At 35.5% G+C, this 25,911-nt stretch overlaps 1 protein-coding gene across 1 annotated transcript; it reads left to right on the top strand.

Annotated features, from left to right (window-relative positions):
- The first annotated feature begins 5,768 nt into the window (after positions 1-5,768).
- Positions 5,769-25,060, top strand: LOC138700018 (MKI67 FHA domain-interacting nucleolar phosphoprotein-like). Its single transcript, XM_069826303.1, has 5 exons — positions 5,769-6,026; positions 6,204-6,443; positions 12,415-12,523; positions 15,017-15,237; positions 21,180-25,060. Exons 1-5 carry the CDS (start codon positions 5,925-5,927, stop codon positions 21,957-21,959), a joined length of 1,452 nt encoding a protein of 483 aa, XP_069682404.1. The 5' UTR covers positions 5,769-5,924; the 3' UTR covers positions 21,960-25,060.
- The last annotated feature ends 851 nt before the right edge of the window (positions 25,061-25,911 follow it).

The following is a 25,911-nucleotide window of genomic DNA, read 5'->3' as shown; positions in this document are numbered from 1 at the left end:
AATAAATTAAATCGATGGCGTCCCACGTTGGCAGGTCTACGGCTGTCAGCACTCGTCCTTCGAGTAGCGCGAATAGGGTAGGCAAATTTATTATGGTTTTAAGTAGTGGGCGCCAGCCCACCCTATTTCGACGCTCGGTGTTGCGTGGGATCCACTCAGGGTAGCCGAGGTACGGTTGTGGTGTAGGATGATGTCGGGAATAATACCAAGCCGGCTACTTATATAAAAGGCAGTGTAAACTCCAAAACTATAAGTTTATTGTCGTATTCACTTGGTAAACCCTAGAGTATGTATTTCCGGCTGACTTGTAATTCAGTCGTTGGTCGCACTTCTGTAGCGACTCTATGGCAGCTCTGAATAAGCTCTATCCGATACTATAAATTCAATACTCGGTCCAGTACACTATGATCGAAGCTCCTAAACGTTGACGAGTAGTCTCGCCGATGACAAAGTTCTATCTATCGAGTCTTCGCCGGAAGAAAGACTATTAAGTTGGGCCGCCGACACCAAAAAGCTCAGTGTGTGGGGCCGTCGACACGAAAAAAAGATGTCGTGCCGTCGACACGAAAAGAAGTAGTAGTTGTCCTGTCGACACGAAACGAAGTAGTTATGCTTTCCGCGCCCCGTTGCCCTTATTTATAAAAACCTATCCTACGCTAAAACTAACTATCCTATTGGTTAACAACTACGTCATTTAGCCGGCCTAAAATCTATTCTCTATTGGTCCAAAGTGACCTCATAAGCGGAACCAAGATCTCTTCTCATTGGGCGCGAAATACGTCATCTCTAAAATTAAACTTTGGGACTTCCCACAACATCAAATTAGTTTGTAGATCTTTCGAGAACCCCGTTCTTTTGGAAAACCCAAGCTTGGCAATAGCTTTCCCACGGGTCCAGTCCAACTTTAGGATTTTACGCCTCAGCGAGTCTCTATATACAAAACCCTGCCCAAGGTGGCCATAAATCTGTCCGATTCTGACAAGTGACGAAAGGAAGCGAAGCATCTGCGTGGGAAGCTAATTCTAACCACGTCGCCAGAACATCCCCGCGAATACATGGAGATATCACTTCGCTATTAAATCGGTCTCTCCCTCTCCTAATTACTGCTTCAGACTAAACGGAGCAGAGCGCTCCACTATGACTCTGACACTACTGGTCTACACCATATGGCATACACATTTTAAACTATAAACTTCAAAATGCATATTACAATATAATAAACAAAATCAAAATAATGTGCTATTAGGAAATAGGCTACTAGAAACAAAACATCAAATTTATCAAATCACTTATCATCATCCCACAAGTGTAGTTGTCTGAAATCGGGAATAATACCAGTCTTTGCAATTATTGTAAGCCGATATTTTAAATTAATGTCTGTAAGTTTGGATCTCTATTTTGATTTAGCAGCTTCATCTGCGTAAAAAACTATTCGCATATGTAAGTGCAGCCAAACATTGATGCAATTTTCATAGTGAAACTATGTAGATTTGGGTATATTAATTTACAAAGTTATTTATGTATGTCCGAACCAACAATGTTAGTACATTTACTTTTGGTAAATGTGTCATTTTGTAGACAAATAACCTCTATCTGCAAATTTAATCGAACATGTCGGACAGCAACATGAAATGGGTTTCAAAATAATAAGGAATCGTTCTCCAAATTTTTAAAATATGAAATCTATTCCTGGAATAATTGTATGATTAAATTGTCAATCACTTGGATGGTATTATAATTGACCACATAAATACATTGAAAATGTTGAAATTTTTTAAAAATTAATCCTTGCCCGGAAAAACAATGTATCTGACAAAAATTGAGATACTGATATTTTGATGGAAAAACATTATATATGCTTCAAGGTGTCTCCTCCTGCCATTTACCTAAAATTATTTCCACTCGTGTAACATTGTGACGCTGGCAAATAATCGACTTCCTGGAACAACAGTATATCTGTAAGCAAGATGGCAGGTCTTGGAAGAACGCAAATCTCACTGTCCGACGCAAAGAAGTGGAATAGGTGTCGAAAACGTGAATGTAATCTATCAGAAGAGACAGACAATAAAGCAAAAAGATTACGGGATGCCGTGGAAGCATATACATTAAGAAGAGGAGCACATAGAATTGCAGTCAATCCACCAGAACAGATTAGGCAAAGAACAATGTATCTGCAAGAATATTCCTAGTCCTAGTCATTTTAACAGCTTTATAATATAATGTTACTTTCAAACAGATATCTTTGTTCTAGTAGTAAATCTGTTAAAAACTAAACATGTAATGTGTAGAAAGTATTAATATTAATAAATTTCACTATTTTTTACTTAATATACTAGCCAGGATACATATGTGCTTTATATTGCTTCTGGACTTTTTTTCTTTTATGGAAGTCAAAACTGATATTTTTTGTTAGGTACCACAGACCGAATGCGTACGTCTACTCACGGATATCCAAGTCATTGCATATTTTCAGGGTATACAAAATATCCCAAAAGTTTCGATTTATTAGGGGTGGCCAAAATTCGACAATTTTTAGGCATACCATTTGTTAACTTTACTTTCCTGTTACCAGTATTATAGAGGAGATTCTGCCTAGACTCATTCAACAACAAGGGATGCTTTCTGTCTTTTGACGTGAAACTGGTGCTGTTCAAGAGCTTTCATCAGAAGTCATACAAAGAACAGACATTATACAGGGTGCGTCAAAAACACCTGACGGTTTTCGTAATGCAATACAAATCATACCCGCTGAATGTCGCTGCTGTAGTGGGTGTCCTTGTGTTGTGTACTTTTTGGAGTTCAGTTGATTTACAGAACACTGCATTGCTGCGGTAGATTTGTTTATCAAAACAGAGTCCGTTACTGCTACGCAGCGTGGGTTTCGACTGCAGTTTCATACACTTCATGCACCTAGTCGCAATACCTTGGTATTGTGGGTACAAAATGGCGTACAGAGGGGTCAATAAAGGATACCAAGCCACTTGGACGTTCTCGTCCGGCTCGTACACCTGCAAATGTGGAACGGATTCGGGAAGTAATGCGTCGTAGTCCCAGGCGGTCAACTCGGCGACATGCATGACAATCTTCTAAAAATGGCCTTGGAGGTCCTAGCTGTGTGAGCTCACTCACGATGACCACGGACGAAATTCTTTTCACTGTGCAGCGGACGTTCATGCAGTTCCTGAGGATTGTTGGGAGCCCAGTATCGGTAATTCTGCTTATTGACATCCACAGAAGTGGAAGTGTGCTTCAAAGGACATGATTAAAGTATCCAAAATACCAAGGTATTGCGACTAGGTGCAAGAAGTGTATAAAACTGCAGTCGAAACCGACGCCGCGAAGCTGTAACGGAATCTGTTTTCATAAACAACTCTACCGCAGCAATGCGGTGTTGAGTAGACCAACGTTCCATCTCAACTGAACTCCAAAACGTACACAACACAAGGATACCCACTACAGCAGCGATATTCAGCGGGTATGATTTGTATTGCATTGCAAAAACCGTCAGATGTTTTTGACGCACCTTCTATTTGTCTGGATGTATAGTGCGAGTCCCATCAAACAACATACCCTAAAAAGTGTCCCTTAGACAAGCGACTTATACTTACGCAGTGGAGGCAAACGGATTAGAAATTCCATCTGCAGCAAAACAAGAATCCACTACAGCTCAATATTAGCTGTATCGCCAAATCTTCATGGCGGATTTTAAATTGAAATTTGGACACAGCGATCAGGTACTTGCAAAACTCCTGAAAGATATTACATAAACATGTGCGCTGAAACAGGTCCACAGAGCAAACTACACCACTGAAAGGCCGAAAAAGGTTAAAAAATACTCTCACTTCATTAAGAAAGAGCCAAGAAGAATACAAACACCATTATTCTGTGCTATGATCTACAATAAGTGGAAACAAATCGTAGAAGAAAGTCGCCCAAGTCAGCCACTCCTAGTCCTGGTTATGAAGCAGCAGTTTTTCAGAGATTTTTCGAAAGTCGAGGCACACATCAGACCATCACAGGATAAAGTCACAGAGTTATTGTGAATAAAATTGATATCTGATGATTCTGGACATATTTCAATGCGTTCCTATCATAATGAGCTGGCGTCGTGAAGAACCTGTTCTATTCTTCCTGACAGTCTCAAACGTGGAAGAAAATCCAACGTCATGGCGAAATTTCATGCCCTACGTAACCTGGACTTGCAGTCATTGTACTTCAGTACTATTCCAATCAAACTACAAAAATTACGTGATCTTCTGGACATGTGTCGGTATCTGAGACCTGGCTGACTTTTACAGAGCCTTAGTTACCACTAATGGTGATGGCACAAAGGAACAACAATGACGTCTAAAACACTGAACATTTTATTGTTTTTAGCGGTTTATTTTATGACGCTTTATCAACTGGTATGATTATCTAGCGTCTGAATGATATGGAGGTGATAATTCCAGCGAAATTAGTCCAGAGCCCAGTGTCGAATGTTACCCAGCATTTGCTCGTAATGGGTTCAGATAAAACCCTGGATAAAACCTCAACTAGGTAATTTGACCAACCAGGATTAGAACCCGGGTCCCTGTCATTCCACGGTCAGGCATGCTGTTACTCCAAAACGGTAGATCATTTTACTATTGTTATTGTGCCTGCATTGTAGTATTGTATTGGCATTATTTCCTTCTTCTTTTTTCATACCTTGTACTGCATATCTTCCACGCCATGTGACCAATTTTGGGAGAGAAATTTATTTTAGTATTATTTTTATATTCGGTGGCACCTAATTTTACATAAAAAAATTAATTCGCATCCGTAATACAAGAAGAAAAGCGTTTTATGGAAAAAACAATGTATCATCATTATGCATATACATCGTTTTTCCATTGATGTGGTCACAAACAATCTCTTACAACAATGAATATGATGTCTTAGGGGTACTTAATGAATGTATCTGCCACAGTATTCACATATGTTTATATAAATACAATAATGAAGGGAAAAGTTTACCACCAACACATTTTCTCATTTTTCTCAAAAATAACAAATTGTTAGATACATTGTTTTTCCGGGCAAGGGTTAATAAATAAAATGGTGTCGAGACAAACCATTTACTTATATATCATAACTAGTGGCTTGTGTAGCAAATGCTGCGAAGTTCATTAGAGGTTCAAATAAAAATTTTTCAAATTTATTTCCAATGAAGAATACCAGAATTGCGTGCATTAGTAGTATAAGTCTTCCGACATCTAAACATCAATCTTGCATTCATTGCTTGAATGCGTAAAGTTGAGAGAAAAGTTGAACCACAGTCTAGTATATACAGTCGCGAAGCTCAATACGTAGTAAATATGCAAACATTAGACTGTTGCTCACCACTAGGATCGCTAATATCGCCTCATTACAGGCAATGCAAAATAGAACCGTCACAGTCAATTGTTTCTAGCATCCTCAAAACTCAAGCTTCGTGACCAAAGACGTTCCAAAGACGTGTTCGTGACTGTATATAGTAGACTGTGGTTGAACCATGTAGAATAGATGCACCATAAGAGTATAACATTTTATGAACGTAGCCAAGGAAATAAAAAAATTTAATCTTACATGTACACTACACATTGAATACGAAGACTAATAATATATTTTATAAAAAAAAACTGATACAAGTATAAACTGACAAATAACTGCCTAGCGTATGCTGAAAATCTCATCAAATGAAAGGTACGTCGCATTGGTTGTAGGTCTATTTTGTGGAGAATATCATGTTGGCGAACCTGATAGTGTTCCGTAACTGCAAGGATTCAGGACTGCCGGTGTGGGAAGTTGGCTCTCTGGGACTTGGGAAAACGTTTGGTTATGTTGTGTATTTGATGGTTAATGTGGTTGTTGATTCCTTGTGTTTTTAGTATATTTTGTGAAGTTATTTAATTCTGAACTTTATGAAAATTACATCTCCAGAAATGGCTCACAATATTGCACTGGATAAATCTGCACAATCTGCTTTTACGAAAGCAGTAAAAAGTTTGAGACCTCTCATTAAGGTAATATGCTATGAAACTATGTAGCTCTTAATTTATAATGAAGCTAAAATTGGTTGCAAGGTTAATTATATCCCAAATTTATGTTTGTTTAGATACATTGTTATTTACAGTTAATGTGTAAGCTAATGTATGTTAATTAATTAATTAATTATGTTGTAACCTATATAACTTTTCCAGAGAAAGGAACTGAAGATTCTTGATGAAAATGATGCTACGTCGAAAGTGAAAGGAAGAAAGGTGATTTTGGGGAAAACAAAACAAGTTGATCTTCAAACCAGAAAGCAAACGTGGAAACCACATGGCAGGGGTGTTGTTATACTGAGACATATACCACGTGGATTTCAAGAAGAAGAAATGTCCTCATATTTCAATCAATTTGGTAGAGTCACTCGATTAAACCTTGTCAGAAGTCAAAAGGTAAATACTAGTAGCTAACTCGTATAAATAAGTATGTGCAATCTTTATTCCAGTTATATTTGTTTCACTGGTTTTGTTTGTATTGAACATTTTTCATTTTCAAATAAGCAGGCTATTGTCTGTCCATTGCAGCCAACATACAGTAAACAACAGGAGTCCACACCTGTGGAGAAACGGTTAGCGCGTCTGGCCGCGAAATCAGGTGGCCCGGGTTCGATTCCTGGTCGGGGCAAGTTACCTGGTTGAGGTTTTTTCCGGGGATTTCCCTCAACCCAATATGAGCAAATGCGGGTAACTTTCGGTGCTGGACCCCGGACTCACTTCATCGGCATTATCATCTTCATCTCATTCAGACGCTAAATAACCTAAGATGTTGATAAAGCGTCGTAAAATAACCTACAAAAAAAAAAAAAAAAAGAAAACACACTGATAAATCTGGACTCGAAATGGAACAAGCTGGTTGTGTTTGTTCTTTAAATAGCACATCTATTTTTGCACTCTTTCTCACAGTTTCCTTTTTTTTTTTTTATTTTTTTTTTATTGCCTTGTCTTTTGCGAGTTTCCAGTATTGTTGTTTGGTCAACTGTCCGAAGACAGATCTGGACCCCACAAGTGACACCATGAAGGTATCACTCATAAGGCAACTAGGCCAGGAGATAATGGGGTAGGGTGACCTCCCTCCTTTGCATACATTGCTGACTAGCTACATATTACACTAATTAGATTTCAGATGCAGTTCTTCCTCTGACACATATCGTCAAGTGAGATATACTATCTGATAATAGATGTACATATCAGCCAGAACCTCAATCAGAAGTGTTTCCGGTATTGAGAACCACTCAGCTTTTTCCGACTATCACTCCTTATAATGAATATTAAAATATAAATCACCTAGGTACAAAACAACTGCACTCTTTACCATTTCAAATTAAATTGTACTGCCAAGCGTCTGGCTGATACAATAGCTGGCGGTATTTTCTTTGAATTTAAGTCTGAATGGGCATTATTGAGTGTTGATACTGGCTACTCTTATGACAGACTTATCTCATCACAAAGCTTATGATTGTGAGCAACGAAATTTGCCTTCCTAACGTATCCTAATACAATACCAGTAAGTTCTTTAATGTTATCACGTGAGACTATCACGGTGAGAGGGCATAGCATTGAAAAAAATGCTATGATCGCATTGTGTCACTACTATTAAAAAACTGTCCTTTTTCCGTTGGTGGAACATTGATTAAATTTGACCTGATTGTTGCCAATGTCATTCATATCCTTTTCATTGTGCATTTAAGTTTATGTACTCTTTTAAAAAGTTATGAATAAAATTTAAAAAATATAAAAATTAACAATAATAGCTTAAAAACCACCCCCTCAAATCTGCCACCCTAGGCAGCTGGCTAGTCTGCCTAGGCCTAAATACGCCTCTGGTCTTTAAGCCAGCCATATTTAAACATATTTACATATCCATTTTACCATAATTATTCCATTCTCATTGTCTGAAAAATGTAACAAACCTCCTACATCTATATTAAGTATTAAATTACATAATTCTGATTGTTGCCTTATACAGTGTAAATGTCCGATCATTAAAGAGTCCTCTGAAGTTAAGTATTTAGGCATAATTTTCGATAATCATTTAAAATGGAACCAACACATTAATTACCTTTGTAATAAATTACGTAAAATAGTGTATTATTTTGTTTTATTGAGGAATTATTTGTCAATAAGTTTATTATGTGCAATATATTTAACTTTATTTCAATCGGTAATTATGTATGGAATTATAGGATGGGGTAGCTCATTTAAATCCAATTTTAATCCACTTTATTTATTACAGAAGAAAATAATTAAAATATGTCTTCATAAACCTATTGATTTTCCATCTCAAAATTTGTTTCTAGACTTTAATGTACTTAACGTAAGACAAATTTATTATATTGTATTAAAAAAATTCATACATAAAAATCGAAATAATTTTGAATTGTATTCTCATAGTTATGAAACAAAAGGTATGAATTCTTTAAGATTGTTTGAACCAAAATGCAACACTGTTACAGCATTTAATCATAGTAGTAATTTAGGCCCAAGAATATATAACAAATTTATATTTAAATATCCTAATCTTGTCAATTCTAATAGTTCTAGTATTAAATTTAAAAAGTTATGTATGGATTTTATAAAAATTGAAAAATTGTAAATTTAAATTTATATACTATAATTGCACAATAGATATAAGACAAATTGTATTGTATAATTATTAATTTCAATTCAGGAATCCGCCCCTGAGCACGAGTTCTCTTTCAGGGGCGAGCTAAAGTTTTTCTGTATATATTATATTTTATGTTACAATTATTAGCAAAGTAATAGATAAATAAATAAATAAATCTAGTCGACCTGGTTGGCAAGTTGGTATAAAGCGCTGGCCTTCTATGCCCAAGGTTGCGGGTTCGATCCCGGGCCAGGTCGATGGCATTTAAGTGTGCTTGGTTTCATCCTTTAGGTGTTAGGCTCATGTCAGTATATTTACAGGCATGTAAAAGAACTCCTGCGGGAAAAAATTCCGGCACATTCGGCGACGCTGATATAACCTCTGCAGTTGCGAGCGTCATTAAATAAAACATAACATTAACATTAAATAAATCTAAGAAATGAAAACTGATTATATGTTGAAGACTGCAATTTTATCACATTATCTCTCTGATGCAATATAATATTCATGCCAAGTAACAAAAAACTATCACAGAACTTCTGAATGAAATTTTTCCAAGGCCTAAAGCTATAAACATCAAGGGTTTGAACAATTGGAGTTATGTACTTTGGAATTGTTAACACTTCCACCGTTTTACCTTCTGGAGTTATTCTTTCTATAGCCTGTTTACCTCGAAACTGGTGTACAAGTCTACCAAAGAATGCAATGATCACTGACAGATGTAAAATATACTTCTTGTAAAAACTTGAAGAGATGAGTTTACATAAGCTTCCTGGATTTTTAGGACAATACATAAACATTTGGGGCATTACACATTTTCTTCTTCCCAATGGCAATGTAGAAATGAGACTTATATGATGTGAAGCAATTATTTTGAAAATTTCATATCTCGAAGGCTAGGTCTTCTCCAGATGTAGAAATTTATAGGGATATTTTTTATTTAAAATGGAAAAATCGTTGTGAAAATCCATTATCACTTGGTGAGCTTCCCTGGTAGTAATGAGTTAAAACAAGTTTAGGTTAGGTTGATTTAATTTAATTTCCATCACTTCGCATTGGAGTCATATCGCAGGTTCCATTAAGAGATTTAATAATTCGTAAATCCTGCTGAATTTCGGTTCTTTCATTTTTCTTTTAGTAGCTCCTTATTTGAGATAAAATATTTTAAATTAGTCTGATATCTTGGACAAGTTCATAAATTCAGCATCGCTCAACATGTCTGTAATTGGCTTATGCACAAGAACTACATTGTGAATTTATGATACAATGAAATTGTTGTGTTTGTGACAGCTGCAGAGTACAAACGAATTGTAATATATTTAGAGTGTCTTGTAATGCATTTCTGAATGTAGTTGAGGATACTGTTATTGTACTGTTGTTGGAAACACGGCCGACTTGATGCTTGCTTTGCTTCTCTTTACCGGCCTTGACAATTCATTTTGATCCCTGTGTTAAAGCTGTAATCGAGAATAGGATGAAATTCCCGCCAGATGGCACTGACTGCCAAGATTCACTGAGGAATGTGTTTATGGTTTCTTGTACGATTATACTTAGTAATATTGTGCTTCTTTCTACTGGTATGTGAGTTTATTGTGATATGATTCAAAATGACGTATTATTGTGTACCATTGTGTACTTCGAGTAGAAAAAAGAGTGGAGGAATAATATCATTCCACGAATTTCTGAGTGAGAGGGAAAGATGATTATGTCTCGTGACCAGAATATTGTATGAAATGGAAATATAAAAATTGGAGATTGATTCTTCGAAGAGGTGGAAAAATTCAAATATCTTGGAGCAACAGTAACAAATATAAATGACACTCAGGAGGAAATTAAACGCAGAATAAATATGGGAAATGCGTGTTATTATTCGGTTGAGAAGCTCTTATCATCCAGTCTGCTGTCCAAAAATCTGAAAGTTAGAATTTATAAAACAGTTATATTACCGGTTGTTCATTATGGTTGTGAAACTTGGACTCTCACTTTGAGAGAGGAACAGAGATTAAGGGTGTTTGAGAATAAGGTTCTTAGGAAAATATTTAGGGCTAAAAGGGATGAAGTTACAGGAGAATGGAGGAAGTTACACAACGCAGGACTTCACGCATTGTATTCTTCACCTGACATAATTAGGAACATTAAATCCAGACGTTTAAGATGGGCAGGGCATGTAGCATGTATGGGCGAATCCAGAAATGCATATAGAGTGTTAGTTGGGAGGTCGGAGGGAATAAGACCTTTGGGGAGGCCAAGACGTAGATGGGAGGATAATATTAAAATGGATTTGAGGGAGGCGGGGTATGATGGTAGAGACTGGATCAATCTTGCTCAGGATAGGGCTCGATGGCGGGTTTCTGCGAGGGTGGCAATGAACCTCTGGGTTCCTTAAAAGCTCTAAGTAAGGAAGGAAAAGATGCGAAAATGGCTTAAAGTGATTTCATGCCAAGACTTTGTTCCAAAAGCAACTCCCCATCTTCAGTCGTTTGTAGTTTACATTTCAGGGAAGAAGATTATTCTAGTAATGGGAAATTTAGACGATTAAAACCAAATGCTGTGCGAACAATATTCCCTCATCATCCTAGGTATAAAGTGACATATCTAAAGACCATGACGAACAATTACTAAAACTGATCTCCCTCCACCCAAGAAACGCAGTTCTTTTAGTAATATAGGTTTTTCACTATTTGAACAATATATTTCGAGTGGCTCAGTATCAGTTAATGACATTCCCTTCTTCCCAGTTGAAAATGACCATAAAGCGACGCAAACAGACGTTGTCAACTTTGACGAGCTAAAAAGAAATATTAACAGATTGCATGTGAAAATTACACGACTTAATCAGGTGTTACAAGAGAAGCAAAATGAGATAACGAAAACAACCGAAAAACTCCAACTAATTGAAAGAGATCCGTTACATAAGGAACTGGAAAATGTAAAGAAAGAGGCCGATGAAGGCAGTATTGATGCAAAATTTATTCTAGATCAGCTTCTTAATCATCGAAAGAGAATACTGAACAAGAATATATTAGAAAATTTGTGTTCAGAAATTGAGCCGTTACTGTGTAGATGCCCTGTCTTGCAATGCCAATTTGTGATGAAGACGGCCAAAAACGACTTGCTAATATCATTACTGTGAAATTTGTTATGCCACTTGTAGATAACATTGCAGCAGCTTTAACTAAAAAGCTTGTTCCTTCGAAGAATGCGGCTTATAATCCACTGAGTTGCAAAATCTTGAAACTATGATTCTTGAATCTGCAATATCAAGTCAAATGTATCAGTGCAGTGAGTGAAATTATAAAACTTGTACAAGTTATGGTAAATAATTACCCAAGTGATTGCTTTGAAACATCGTAGTTTAGCCTAGTGGTCCTACCCAGTGAATGAACTACAAAATTACGCCTCTGTCATCATGAACAGGTTACTATGTGTTACCTTTCCTGCTTTTATACTCACGCTTTTACCATAATTAACAGAACTAAACAGTAATAATACTTATTACTTTCTTATTTATTATTTATAAGTGTTATTATTACTCTTTAATAATTTATTTTTTCTTCTGTGGACACCAACCTTGGCAGACAGCACCTCGTGATGGAATTGAGAAATTAACCAATTTCAGAATGTTTACTATTGTCAAGGCCGTATACAAAGAAGAGAAGGGAGCATCAAGTAGGCCGTGTTGGAAAGAAGGTCAAATATATAAAATTGTTAGAGATGTAGTTCGAATTATTTATTAACTGAAATGCACATTTCTTTCAGACTGGAAATCCAAGGGGCTATGCCTTCATTGAATTCTTATATTCAGAAGTGGCTCAGGTGGTGGCAGAGACAATGAACAATTATCTTATGTGTGGCAGACTGCTTAAAGGTACAGATTTCCACACCGAATTTTAGCTTATTGATATGCTGGTATTGGAGTAAATGGATCGTGTGTATGTGGAGAACTGTTCATTACTGACTTCTTTGTTAAATAGCCAACTAAAAACCTCATCTAATAAAAATAAGTTAGAATCTATTTTGAACTTCATTTTGCATGAAATGACTGGTAATAGTAAAAATGAAAGGCATTCAAGTCAGAGTTACAGACTTACAGCACCATATTTACACTTGGTGGCGAGACTTAGAACTAATTATTTTTTTTGTATAATTCGCAAGCACATTGGTTAATTAGCATATCTACGAGGTTTCACACTCCTACTATCATTAGTGTCTGTTGTGCCACGCTGAACACCATCAGTTTAATTATAACCACACTGCAAATGGGTATATACCCGGTGGCAGTGGTAACTAATTACACTCAATAATGACAATTAATAATAAACACAATTAATAAAAAATACAATTAATAATAATAATAATAATAATGATAATAATAATAATAATAATAATAATAATAATAATAATAATACGAATAACAGGGAGCATCCTAAATTAAATGAAGCACAATCACTTAAAATAACATTTAAAGTAAATCTAATTTGTATCTTAACCAGTAGCGGCCGGTGATCCAAATCCTCGGTGAGGCCAGATGCAACTAGTTTAAGTGCCTCCGATAGAAAATGTTTATTTATGATATTAATTATTATTGTTGTTATATTATTAATATCATTATTACTGTATTGTTATTATTATAATTATAATTATTATTATTATTATTATTATTATTATTATTATTATTATTATTATTATTAGTCTATTATTATTACTAGTAATAAAAAATAATAATTTCACTCACCAAATAGGCCTAAGCTGTTATGCTGCGAGTTTCAGTGACTGTTTCAGTGTGATGAAGCAACCCACATTATGTGTTGAAATTTCTCTTTCTTTCTTTTCAACAGAGAAGTTTATTTTGCACCACATTACCACTTAACCATTTATGTTGCCCATACCAGGATGCAATAGAAACTCGCGTTTTAAGATTGTCTGTCAGAAAAATTGTCAGCGATGTCATAGGTATCTCGGTCGGCTCTCTCTTTATTTAAAACTTCCTTTCTTTCAATATTATTTCTTCTCGAAAAAGGACACTCTAACAATGAATTAAGTACACCAACATTATTTCTGGCATTTGTTTCTGTTTATATTTTCCCGAAATGCATAACAACATTGACCCAGATTCACTACACGAAGTACAATAGTACAACGCCCTCGCTTAAGTCATAAACTAAGACATAAGAGGAGAGAATAGTGTGGGTCTCTGCCTGCCAAAGAGCTGGAATGTTTGTTATTTATGGCCTATTTGGGAAGACAAGTCACCCTATTCCCACCCCACTCTACCCTTGAGGCCGGCCCATGGTTGAGAGGAGTGAAACTTGACTAGGCCAGACGAATTGTGCCTCAGTTACAACGTTTAAAGCGCAACGTCAAAAGCCCGCGAAGACAAACGAAAATCCAGAAGCAGACCCGGCACGAGCAATCCTGGCCTCATGAACAAATTTTACTGCAAAACAGGTCTACATACATCACAAAGTTTTCAAATGCTTCTACAGCGATATATGCTTCATTCAAATAACTAATACATTACATAGAAACAAAATTTGATTTCAGTTAAGCCAAGTGACTGAGGCCCGGCCTCACTTGCCTCAGTCAATCAGCCGCCACTTATCTTAACCCTAAGTTCAAACTAAAACCCACGAGTATTATATGTTCATACCTGCACAAGTACCTTTCAGCATTACACTCATTTCGCTGATAACTCACTCACTGTACTGGAACTACAACACATTTCACTGATTCTACCCTGATTTCACTAACACTTCAAAAACATTTCACTGTTCAAATACATTGCACTGCCACTATAAACTATAAAACATCACCGGCAGAAACACACTTCACTTACACAACACACTTCACTGACAACTCACTTCACACTTCACTGATACAACACTTCAAATAACAAACTACCTCTATTAGTAAAGTCCTTAAGCCTATTTTTAAATACATTCTTGGTTATTGGTAAAACCTTTAGTAAGTCTACAGGGAAAGCATTCCAGTTCCTGATAGTACAATTGAGAAAAGGATACTTTTCAGTGTCCACCTTTATCTTCTTTCCCTCAATTTGTGTGAGTGGTCGTTCCTTGAAGATTATTAACACATAATAAGAAAACTGAAAGAATCACTATTCAGAGCTGCTTTAAGTAAAGGGAGAAAGAGTAGGAGAAGAAGTGAAAAGTGAAGACGATAATGATAAAAAAAAATTGTTATTGTAATGATCTTTTAAATCTTTTTGTCATGCCAGAAGTTAACTATGAAACTGGTTTTTGCAGCAGCAATAACATTGATATTGATGTTACTACTTTCTGACTGTTACAGAAAAGTATTTTATGAATACATGTTGAATATCTTACTAAATTTCCTTTTACAGCTGAGTACATCCCTGGAGACAGTGTAGGTCGAGGAATGTTCAGAAATACAAATATCCGTCCTGGAAACTGTCTTCGAAGTGAAAATCGAAAGAAAACTGTTATGAAGACTAACAGAAAACTCACGCCAGCAGAAGAAAAAGAAGACTTCCAAATCAGGAACAAACAATTGGAAAAACTTAAGAAACAACTTGAAAAAAGCGGTATTGAGTTGGATTGCCAGGTAAGGAGAATTGTAAAATAAGGATCAGTAAATGTTTCTCTAATCTCTCAAATGAATTTGTTACTAAAAAGCATTTGTTCTTTGATGTGAACTTTGTTATTGGAACATGTATGTCGCAAAAGTAACTCTGAACTCAATTTAATTTTGAAGAATCTCTCTATACAAAATTTACATGTGAAAATATTATTTCTGCAGAAGTAAAATCCATAGCTAAGTATTCTATCTCGCTGAAAGATGAACTAATTTCATGTGATTAATGGAGCTCCAGAACATAATACCATTTTACAACAGGTTCCTTTTGTTTCATAGTAAAACTTCAATCTACAAGGCTAAAACTTAAGTGAGTCAAAGAAAACATAAAAAATTAATCTTAAACTATAATTTAAAAAAAAAGCTTAATAATTCCCCTTAAAATATGAGTACAGATTAAGGCTGGTTCACAATAAACTGGGAACGGAAACGACAACGAGAACAGGAATGGAAATATTGTTAAAATAAATGTATTTAAATGTGAGCATTCACAATTAACTACTGTGAATACTCACATTTAAATACATTTATTTTAACATTATTCCCGTTCTCGTTGTCGTTTCCGTTCCCGGCTTATTGTGAACCAGCCTTTACTTACATGAAATGTACACATACTACTTGCTTCATTGCCAAATAATCTGCAGTCCCGATACTAAAAGAAAAGTGGGTTCAGTGGGTCGGTCTCCTTGTAGTATATCATTCATGCTCTCAGAGAGGCTTATATTGCCTTGTATTATCATCATATTGGAATATTGCTGTTATGATTCTAGTTCAGTAGTTTTCTTTTCCCATTCATGCCATCTAATTTTCAATTTTGATCTGTTGAGCCAGTTGAAGGCCTTCAATCAATGAAAACAGCATATAGTTTACCTTTTCTCTTTATAGAAGCTTCTTCGATGTCCTCAAATAAATTTGATATTGCTTGCAGAGCTGACCTGCCCTTTCTGAACCCAAACTGTTCTTCAGAATAATATTTTCCGTTCCCTGATTCAATCTGTTTGTGAGGATTTTTGTAAAGAGCTTCTTTCTAAGATGATGCTTCTTGATGGGTCTGGGACGGTACCGGTAGTGTCTTCTTTTCTCTTATACATCACCTTGATGTTCGACATCCTACTCTTCTTGAATCATTCCAATCTATGAACATTTGTTAAATATGATTATTAGAGGAGAAAAATTCGTTCTGACGCTGGGGATCGAACCCGGGTTCTTTGTTCTACGTACCAAGTGCTCTAACCACTGAGCTATGCCAAAGTTCAATCCACAGCACCAGATCGAATCCTTCTCCTCTAATGTTTTCCCTTTGTGGCCTGACTCCAAGTTCGACATATATGTAGACATATATTAAGTCAACTGCCATTATACAAGGAGCGCACTCAATTGAGTGACTTGGTGGCTGGGATTCCACAGTAATATACACTGTTGGGCAAAGAATCTACATTAATAAAATTTGCTCCTGCGCCGGGGATTGACCTGGATCCTTGATTCCACGTACCAAGTGCTCTAACTACTGAGCTATGCTGAAGTTCAATCCACAGCACCGGATCGAATCCTCCTCCTCTAATGTTTTCCCTTTGTGGTCTGACTCCAAATTCGACATATACCGGTATGTAGACATATATTAAGTCAGCTGTCATTATACAAGGAGCGAACTTAATTGAGTGTAGATTGAGCATAGATTCTTTGCCCAACAGTGCATATTACTGTGAAATCCTGGCCACCAAGTCACTCAATTGAGTGTGCTCCTTGTATAATGGCAATTGACTTGATATATGTCTACATATATGTCGAACTTGGAGTCAGGCCACAAAGGGAAAACACTAGAGGAGAAAGATTCGATCCAGTGCTGTGGATTGAACTTTGGCGTAGCTCAGTGGTTAGAGCACTTGGTACGTAGAACCAAGGACCCGAGTTCGATCCCTGGCGCCAGAGCGAATTTTTCTCCAATAATCATTGTTACCATAACAGATATATTCTATAGGACCAAAAATTAATCTTTACGTAGATTTTTTAAATAGTTTGATCTAGGTTCGAGCAAATATATGTTGTGCTACTTTCAGATGTTCATTAAAAATGGCATCCTGCTTGAAACTTTTCTATCTTCAGGTCACTTACTGTATTTACTCGCATAATTCCCCCCCCCCCCCCATGGTTTAAGGATATATTTTTCAGAATGTTATTTTTTTCGCATAATCCCCCTCCCCTTTTACATAAAAAATGGACACATTTTTTCCTTGCAAGAATCTCTTACTGATATGTGAAGATTCCAAATATCACAAAAATACACATGGAGAAACCAATGTCATTATCCATCCATTCTACATAGAAATACACTCTGACAAGGAAGATGATGTGGATTTATTGTCTGATGAAAGTAGTGGAGTGCAAAATACAAGTATGTTTATTTTATTTACATAACTAGGAAGTTAATTTTTATATGAATGTTTTATGTGTGAAGATTAACACCATGATCCAAGCGTAGTCAAGGTCAGGCTACAGTCATCATAATCTGCACACAGTGGTACAAAGAAGAGTGTCAGAACTACCTATAATTACTCATGTTGTGTATATGTTTGTAGTTATTCAGTATTAAACATTAATTTGATTATTACATGAATTATGTCGTGTTATTTATGACCATTTTATTGTCAACATTTTATTTTTGTCATGTAGTTTCTTCTTCCTTAATTTTTTTGCCTCTGAATTTTGAGATAAAGGGGGAAATTACATGCGTAAATACAGTATTTGGATTTGAAGATGCATATACTGATGCGTAGTAATCTGATGCGTACATAATACTTGTAAAATGGATTTAGATATCTGTATTCATGTGTATAAGTTAAGCTTTTTCCTTATGCTGACGAAGTCATGCCACCATTTGCTTGGGTTAGGCACTAGTGACTTGAGCTACTCATAGAGTCGAGTTAAATAATAACAAGTTGAGCACTCTGATTTAATTTATCTATGTCTTTTGAATAATAGTTCAAGAAAACAAATAAACAATAATACAGTGCTTACATTTTATCTACCCTGCTCTGTGCACTGCCACGTCCACTCTACATCTGTAAGTGGGGGAAGATGAAATGTAGGCACTGTATAATTTGTAAAATGATAAAGGAACTGAATTGTTGCTAAGTGTTTGAAACATATGAAAACGTGTCTTCGTGATATTTGCTCTTGTTTTAATAGAGTTTATTTGTATTAAAGTAGTACAAAAATAGTACAGAATTATTACAGGGTGGCAAATATTTCTTAAAAGGAATAACATGTTTAATATGACTACCATTTTTCTTCACCGTCTCTTGCAAATGAACCCTTAAATTTGTCACCATTTTCCACTCCACTCCACTCCACTATATGGGCTCTGAGTTGCACTACATTTTCTGGCTTCCTGTGGAACATATTTTCTTTAAGGAATCCCCATAAAAAGTAATCGCATGGATTAATGTTCGGGCTATGAGACGACCACTTTTTGCCACCCTCATGTCTTTCAGGAAACTGATGCGACATCACACAAACATCAGACACCTCATAACCTGGAAGAGACAGTTTTTTCTCTGCAATTAAAAATTGAATTACAAGTGGTTGTTTACAAAGGGATTCGTTCACAGACTCCATTTTAACAGTTTATTGTACCTCTGCTATCTGTTTATTTGCAATTCTGTACACAAATACGCGAAACTTCAATTTTGAAGCATCTGAAATTTCTCTTTGATAAAGTGCAAACATGTGAGAATATAACTCAACAGTATTTAAAACAGAGCAGAAAAGCTGTTTTAACATTGTTATCATTGTAAAAATATCATAATTACACTATACTCAAGAACATTTGTTTCTCCATTCTGGACGTAATCATACTTTTTCAATATTAAAACCTAATAATTTTGAGTAGTATGGATATAGTGAAACACAACATAGACACACATTTAAATGTTTATGTTTGGGAATTGAAAACATGTCTGAATATATTTATTCCAGTGGAACGGCTACAGACTCTTCATCCTCATTATGTCTATAATTTTTTTTTAATTTTTATTTTATTTATTTATTTATTTTTTTACTCAATGCCACCAGCTTGTCATTCGACATTTCTGGAATTTTCTCCTGGCAATGGCTTATTTGTAACCCACTTCTGAGGTTGAGGCGCCTGGAAGGTAGAGTTATGTTGCCCCGGTGATATTATGATAGGGTGATTATGAATATGAAGTGCTAGGAGAGGTCTTAAATCTAAACTTAACCTAATTTCCAGACCATAGACGAACACAGGAACAATTCCCTTTAAGAAAATGTTCCTGTGTTCTAACCGAGAATCGAACCCGGGACCTCATGAACTGTAGTCGGAAGCTCTGACCCTAGACCGTGAGGCTGGTCTGTCTATCATTCTTAGTACATACACTCAAATTATCTGCTGTGCAGTCATTCATGAACGTGTTGTTTTCTGGACGTAGTGTTTGGAATTTTGTTTACTGAGAATAAATGGTAACTTGCATCATCCATTTTAATTTCGTACCTGTACAAGAAAGTGAATGATGAAGTAAACAGTATATTCATGATTTCACTTAAATCATATTATACATTTGATCACTAATTATTGCAATTATTGATTATGTCTAATATAAAATGTATTTAAGTTCGAAATACCGCATTTACCTGCTTAATGGGCACCCCCTCATAATGGACGCATCCCAATTTTTCGCGTTAAAATTTAAAAAAGAATTCCCTGCATAATAGACGCATAGAGGAATGTGAATCTGTGACAAATGATAGCAGTGATGCTGAACCTGACAGTGAATGAGGTAAGGCTAGTGTTGATAACAATAAAGTGTCTTGTCTTATTGTCGCTCTATTCATTGTTACAAGTTGTCATCTGTTTATACAACTGCTGCTAACTATCGATCGTCTTAAGTGTGATGCAATCAATGTATAAATTAGTCGTGGCCCATATATTGTTACGTATGCTATCGATTATTTCAGCATTCGAGCTGGCATGTGTTTCTTTTTCCCCACGCATAAAGGACACATCCTAGTTTTTTGTTATAAAAATCGAAAAAAAAAAAGTGCGTCTATTATGCGGGTAAATGCTGTAGGTCTTTCACTTTTATCTTCTTTTTTTTTTTTTTTTTTGTTACATTGTTAATAGAAATAAAAACGTTATGGTCAATATAACAGGTTAAAGTCATGATGGTGTATCTCATCCACTAATGTATTGAGGAACTGCTACACTTAAGTAACATATGGGAAATATGATTCCAGCATTTCATAGGTGTTGTGTAGATCACAGGTTACTTTCTTTATAAATGAAAATTGCAGGATTCAGTAGGACATTTCCCTGAGGGGTTGTGAATAAAGGTGGTCTCATTTTAAGTGTATGACAGAGATTGTATAATTCAGTGAATAAGTAAGACATGTAATGTTGTAACATGAGTAAGCTTGTAATATATTCCTGTATACTTCAAAATTTGCATTCATTCTTAATGGTCACATTCAGAAGATCACATTGATAACTAATCAATGATCATTCATTTCCTGAACATATATAAAAGCAGTGATGGGTACTCGTTGCCAGAAAAGGAAACGCTGTGGCGAGATTTTGCACTATTTTTCCTTTTAGGTTCATGTTTACCATACCATCATCCAAAAAGAGGTTTAAAATAAATTTGTCAATTTTATTTTGTTTTAAACTGTTTTATGACAATAATTTGTGTAAACTAAATAATCGCGTCAACTCAAAAAGTCGTTATCTTTGCACTTTCCAAACATAGTACATTTTACGGTTTAATTACATTCAGAAAAACTCATCAAAACTGCTCATCATCACATGACCGTTGACTTAGCGATAATTGAGCAATGTGTTCTGCTGAATGTGGTCATTGTCCTCTCATTTAAAGATTAATGTAAAAATGTTTACATTTCAGATAGAAAATGGAGTTGTGCTGTTAAGTAATGACGCCCTGAAATCAGAAAAGGAGCAGAAACCTGTCCTCGAGATCGATGAAAGTGATGATGAGATTGAATTTAAGGTGCACCCCAATGTTACTAAGGTTATAAAACGCAAGTCGCAACTCAAATCGTCACCTACTGCAAAGAAAATGAAGACTGAAGCAGTGAAGAACGTTTCAAGAACTCCATCTTCCTCAAGAAACAAACAAGAGTTAATAACAGAGATGAAAGTTACTGAATCTGTTGAAAATCAGAGTGGAAAGAAAGAGAGGAAACATACACGAAGCAATGAGGCCAGTCCAGTGTTGACACCAGAAAAGAAGGATCTGATGCTTTTGCAAGGATTTAAGGCCAAGAAGGAGAAAGGAAAATCTTCATCCTTATCTCCCAGTGTGGAAACACGTAAGAATGCTTTGGAGTTAAGTCCAGCTTCAAAGTCACCTACATCCTCGAGAATGAGAAGGAAATCTATTGGAAGTAGGAAAGACAGTGATACAATACAACAAAAACAGGAAGATGTAAAAGAGAATACATCTTTGAACTTTGTTTCCAGCCCAGGGTTGACACCCTCAGAAGAGTCGAAGTCTAAAAGAAAAAAATCTGCAGATACACCATCTGTCAATATTAAAAATCTAAAAAATTCCTCTTCAAAAAAATTTTCTGTAACATCTGTTTCAAAGTCTACCCTAAAGCGCCTTTCAAATTCACCGCCTTTCAGTACAAAGAAATTGAAAGCTGCATCAGCAAAGAAATGAGTTCTGTCACCTCGTCCAAAATCTCTCTAATCGCATCTTTCAAAATCGTCCACTGATGTAAAGAAATTACACCCTGTCTCGGTGAAAGAGATATCGACATCTGTTTCAAAGTCACCTTAAATTTCCCTCTCAAATTTGTCTATCAGTGGTAAGAAAATGAAAAATGCCAAAGCAAAGTGTGTTTCGAAAATAATTGTAATGCCTGTTTTGAAGGTTTCTGCAACTTTCAATTCAAAATCACATCATCTGGATTAAAGCATGGTACAAAGGGAAAAATGATACTAATGTAATGACAAATAGAAGATGCAAGTTATATTAATTTTTTTATTTGTGTAATGTTTGGGTGAATTCACTGAGTAGAATTCACTGTGCTCAAAACTTTCTGTACTTCGACATAGAAGGAGTACCTAGGAGTACCAAAAATTACAACTGTTACCCTAGAAATTGAATGTAATATTCAACCAATCAGACACTATGTATTACAAAAGGATCTAAAAATACATTTAAAATTGCAAGCCTATCCAGATCTCAGATGTTCTTCAAACTGTCAGGTAATATCCTGTGTAATTTCTATAAAATAAACAAAGAAAAAATATCAATTATATCACAGACACCTCATTGCTAAAACTCCAGTTGTGAACGAAATTCCTCCATGGAAATGTGTGATTCCAGAACATAGCATACAAATTCCAGGAAATCATTCCAAAAATGATCCTCCATACATTCTTAAGTTAGATGCCATGGAACTACTCTACAGCACATATAAGGATCACCTTCAAATTTATACAGATGGATCTCTAAATCCTAATAATGGGATATCAGGAGCAGGGTATTATATTCCAAAATATCAAGAAAGTTATTTCATACTATGTTCATCCTCCTCCAGTCTTGACACTGAATAGCTAGCTATTGATGCTGCTCTTCAGTGTGTTACTCAAATTTCTGAAAAATTATTTGCATACTTACCGTCTCCAAGGGGGCTATATTTAATATAGTTAAATATGTACCAAACCTATATGCACATAAAATTATTCCAATTCAGAAACAACTAAGTAAACTAAAAAACTCCAAAAGGAAATAACATTTCATTGGATACCTAGTCATTGTGGTATACCTGAAAACGAGAAAGTCGAAAATATTGCAAAACAGGCAACATATTTGCAACCAAGACTCTTCAAGTGATATCTCTATCCAGTGCTTTTGCTTCAGTAAAGTCTCATTTTATAAACCTATGGATCAACAGTTGGCTCTCTTCTGACAAAGAAAAAATTTTACAATCTGTACAAAAGAAACCAAATGACCTGGAAATGTACAAAAACTTGCCCAAACATGTTCAACCATTTTTAACAAGAGCCAGAACAGGTCACATTGTCACACAATTGTACCTACACCGATTTCACATTTCTGATAATCCTACTTGTCTGTGGTGTAATAATCTTGATGAAGATCTGGAACACATTCTTCTATACTGTCCATCCATAAACCACAAAAGAAGTAAATTAAAATCATCAGTACCAGTTGCAGAAGACACAGCCCTGCAGTATGTATTGACTAGACCCCAACTCTGGCTACTAGCAACAGGCATCTATAATGAACACCAATCAAAATACCCCTCATTTCTCATGAAAAACAAGAACTGAAAAGACTACAGTGGACTTTATGTTGTCAGCAAACAGCTGAATACATTAAGAAGATTGATTGATTGATTGAATTTGATATTCTAGAAATCTGCTTCAGACAATTAAAAGTGATTTTGTTGCCATTAACACTTAATGTACCTTTCAAGCAACTTCTACACCAGTGATCGACAAGATCAGTGCTCTGTGACATCATTCATCTGAGCAATCTTGCTCTGTTTTAAGAATATCAACCTCCAGGGCTCTGAGTGAGCAAAGGAGGGGAGTGTTGATAGCTTCAATTGACAGCTACAGTGAAGGCCAGTACATCTGATTTCATGCACCTGGTAATCCACAATAGTATTTATAGCATTATAAATAATTTAAAACATGGACAGATAATTTATTTAATTGTTTTTAATTCGACTGTACAGGGTGGAAGTGAAATAACCTTGCAGATTGACAGGGACAATAGAGTACTCTTAAATGAATAGGAAACCTATATTACGTTTCGTGATTAATTAGAAAATTAAGTTTGAAGTTTCAGCAGTCCAGCAACATCGCCATTAACACACTCTTCTCGTGATACAGATGTAAGAGGTCAGTGAACTCGGTGGTCTCACTAGATGTGCTGTCGCACCATGTAGTGGCTTGAATTAAGAGGTTTCTAAAATTAAATTTACACGAAAACCACCCATACTATTGAAATATGCCAGAGGGATAAATTATTCTTTATTAGTTTTCCTATCAATATGGTAAAAAATCATGATCCTACTCACAATAGTTGCCAAATAAGAGGTTGTTAAAAATTTGAGGGAACACATTTTTTTAATGAAAAAATTATTAACTTTGCACCAATATGATATTATGTATATTTCGGAATATGTATTATATGTCTTTCTCGTGTTAAATTCTATTGTACCTGGTTGTTGCTGGTCTTGGCACCTTTTGTTTTGTTTCCTGTGGGGGTGTGTTTGTGTAGTGTAATGTGGAGTCAAAGAGTGGTGTGTATTCTGAAATTGAGTTGTGTGTTGAGAATTCTCCACATTACACTACACAAACACACCCCCACAGGAAACAAAACAAAAAAAAAAAAAAAAGGCGCCAAGACCAGCAACAGCCAGTTCTGAAGAAGCTCAATAACAGACCGAAATATGTTAACCAGGTACGATAGAATTTAACACGAGAAAGACATATAATACATATTCCGAAGTGATATAGTGTTAAAAGTTGTGTAATCAAGATGTATGATATTATAGTTTTTTGTTACATATAACAAGAACTATTCGCTCTGAGAATCTGCAAGGCTATTTTACTTCCACCCTGTATATTGATAGTGGAATTTCTATGAACACAAATTAAAACTATAAACTGGAATGAAACATATTATGTAACAGTTTGTCTTTCAATTGTTGCACTGACACTGCCAATCATCTCCCTTCAGTAAATTGAACTTCTTGACATTCTGAAGTACCTCACAACAGACTGAACTCTTTTCCTTTGCCATTACCCCCATACTCCACAAATGAGAATAAATATTCCCACATTGATAAAGATTATATAGAGGTTAATGTTCTTTTACTAGTCACTCCTGTATCTCTGCCATGACATCCACTCATTTAAACGTACAGGCAATGTATAGATTAAATCAGAACTTAAACGAATTTTCCCCTAACTACCAATTATACAAGCTTGCCTTTATCCCATTGCTCTGCTCCTCTTCAGGTGCTCATCTACACTGAACTTGGTTCGATGTCATAACTGCATAATCTGCTGACCACTGTTCTACGCAATTGCAATATTCGGTATTCTAAACTACACAATTGCAATATTCGGTATTCTAAAATCATTAAAAATATATTAACAATGGATTGTACCATAATTTTACTGTTTGTATATAAGTTTGTTACTTGAAGCAGTCATGGATATAATTTTCCATTATGCACGGAACACTGAACACGCAATATTTTGTTTACTAGGATGTCCGAATAGAAGGGGAAATATAAACTATGACCTGCATCTCCTTGTTATGAGCAGTGACTGTTTGTTATGAAACTTTAATAAATATACACAGGGAGCAACTTAAAGGTTATATTAATTTTTCTGTATACGTGTACTAAGTGTGCAATATGAACTATTGATACACAGACATATAAATAAAAAAAAAAGGTAAAAAAACTGTGATATACATTTTTTAAATACATAGGAGGATCGAAAAATAACCCACAACAATTTTTTTCTAGCAAACTATTTAATAGGTAAGCAGAACGAAATAATGCACAAGAAAGCTACAGGTTTTACCTACGTATATTTCAGTACAGGAACCAAGTCTCTCA

This window comes from Periplaneta americana, chromosome 5 (assembly GCF_040183065.1).
Source record: "Periplaneta americana isolate PAMFEO1 chromosome 5, P.americana_PAMFEO1_priV1, whole genome shotgun sequence".
Lineage (NCBI taxonomy): Eukaryota > Metazoa > Arthropoda > Insecta > Blattodea > Blattidae > Periplaneta > Periplaneta americana.
Note: the sequence above shows the minus strand (reverse complement) of the source record. Positions and strands in the feature narration are given on the sequence as shown.

Excerpts from the sequence above, each read along its gene's own strand:
- LOC138700018 (XM_069826303.1), top strand. The coding sequence starts at position 5,925 with ATGAAAATTACATCTCCAGAAATGGCTCACAATATTGCACTGGATAAA. Across the intron at positions 12,524-15,016 it reads GTGTGGCAGACTGCTTAAAG|CTGAGTACATCCCTGGAGAC; the intron begins GTACAGATTTCC and ends TTCCTTTTACAG. Across the intron at positions 15,238-21,179 it reads GTATTGAGTTGGATTGCCAG|ATAGAAAATGGAGTTGTGCT; the intron begins GTAAGGAGAATT and ends TTTACATTTCAG.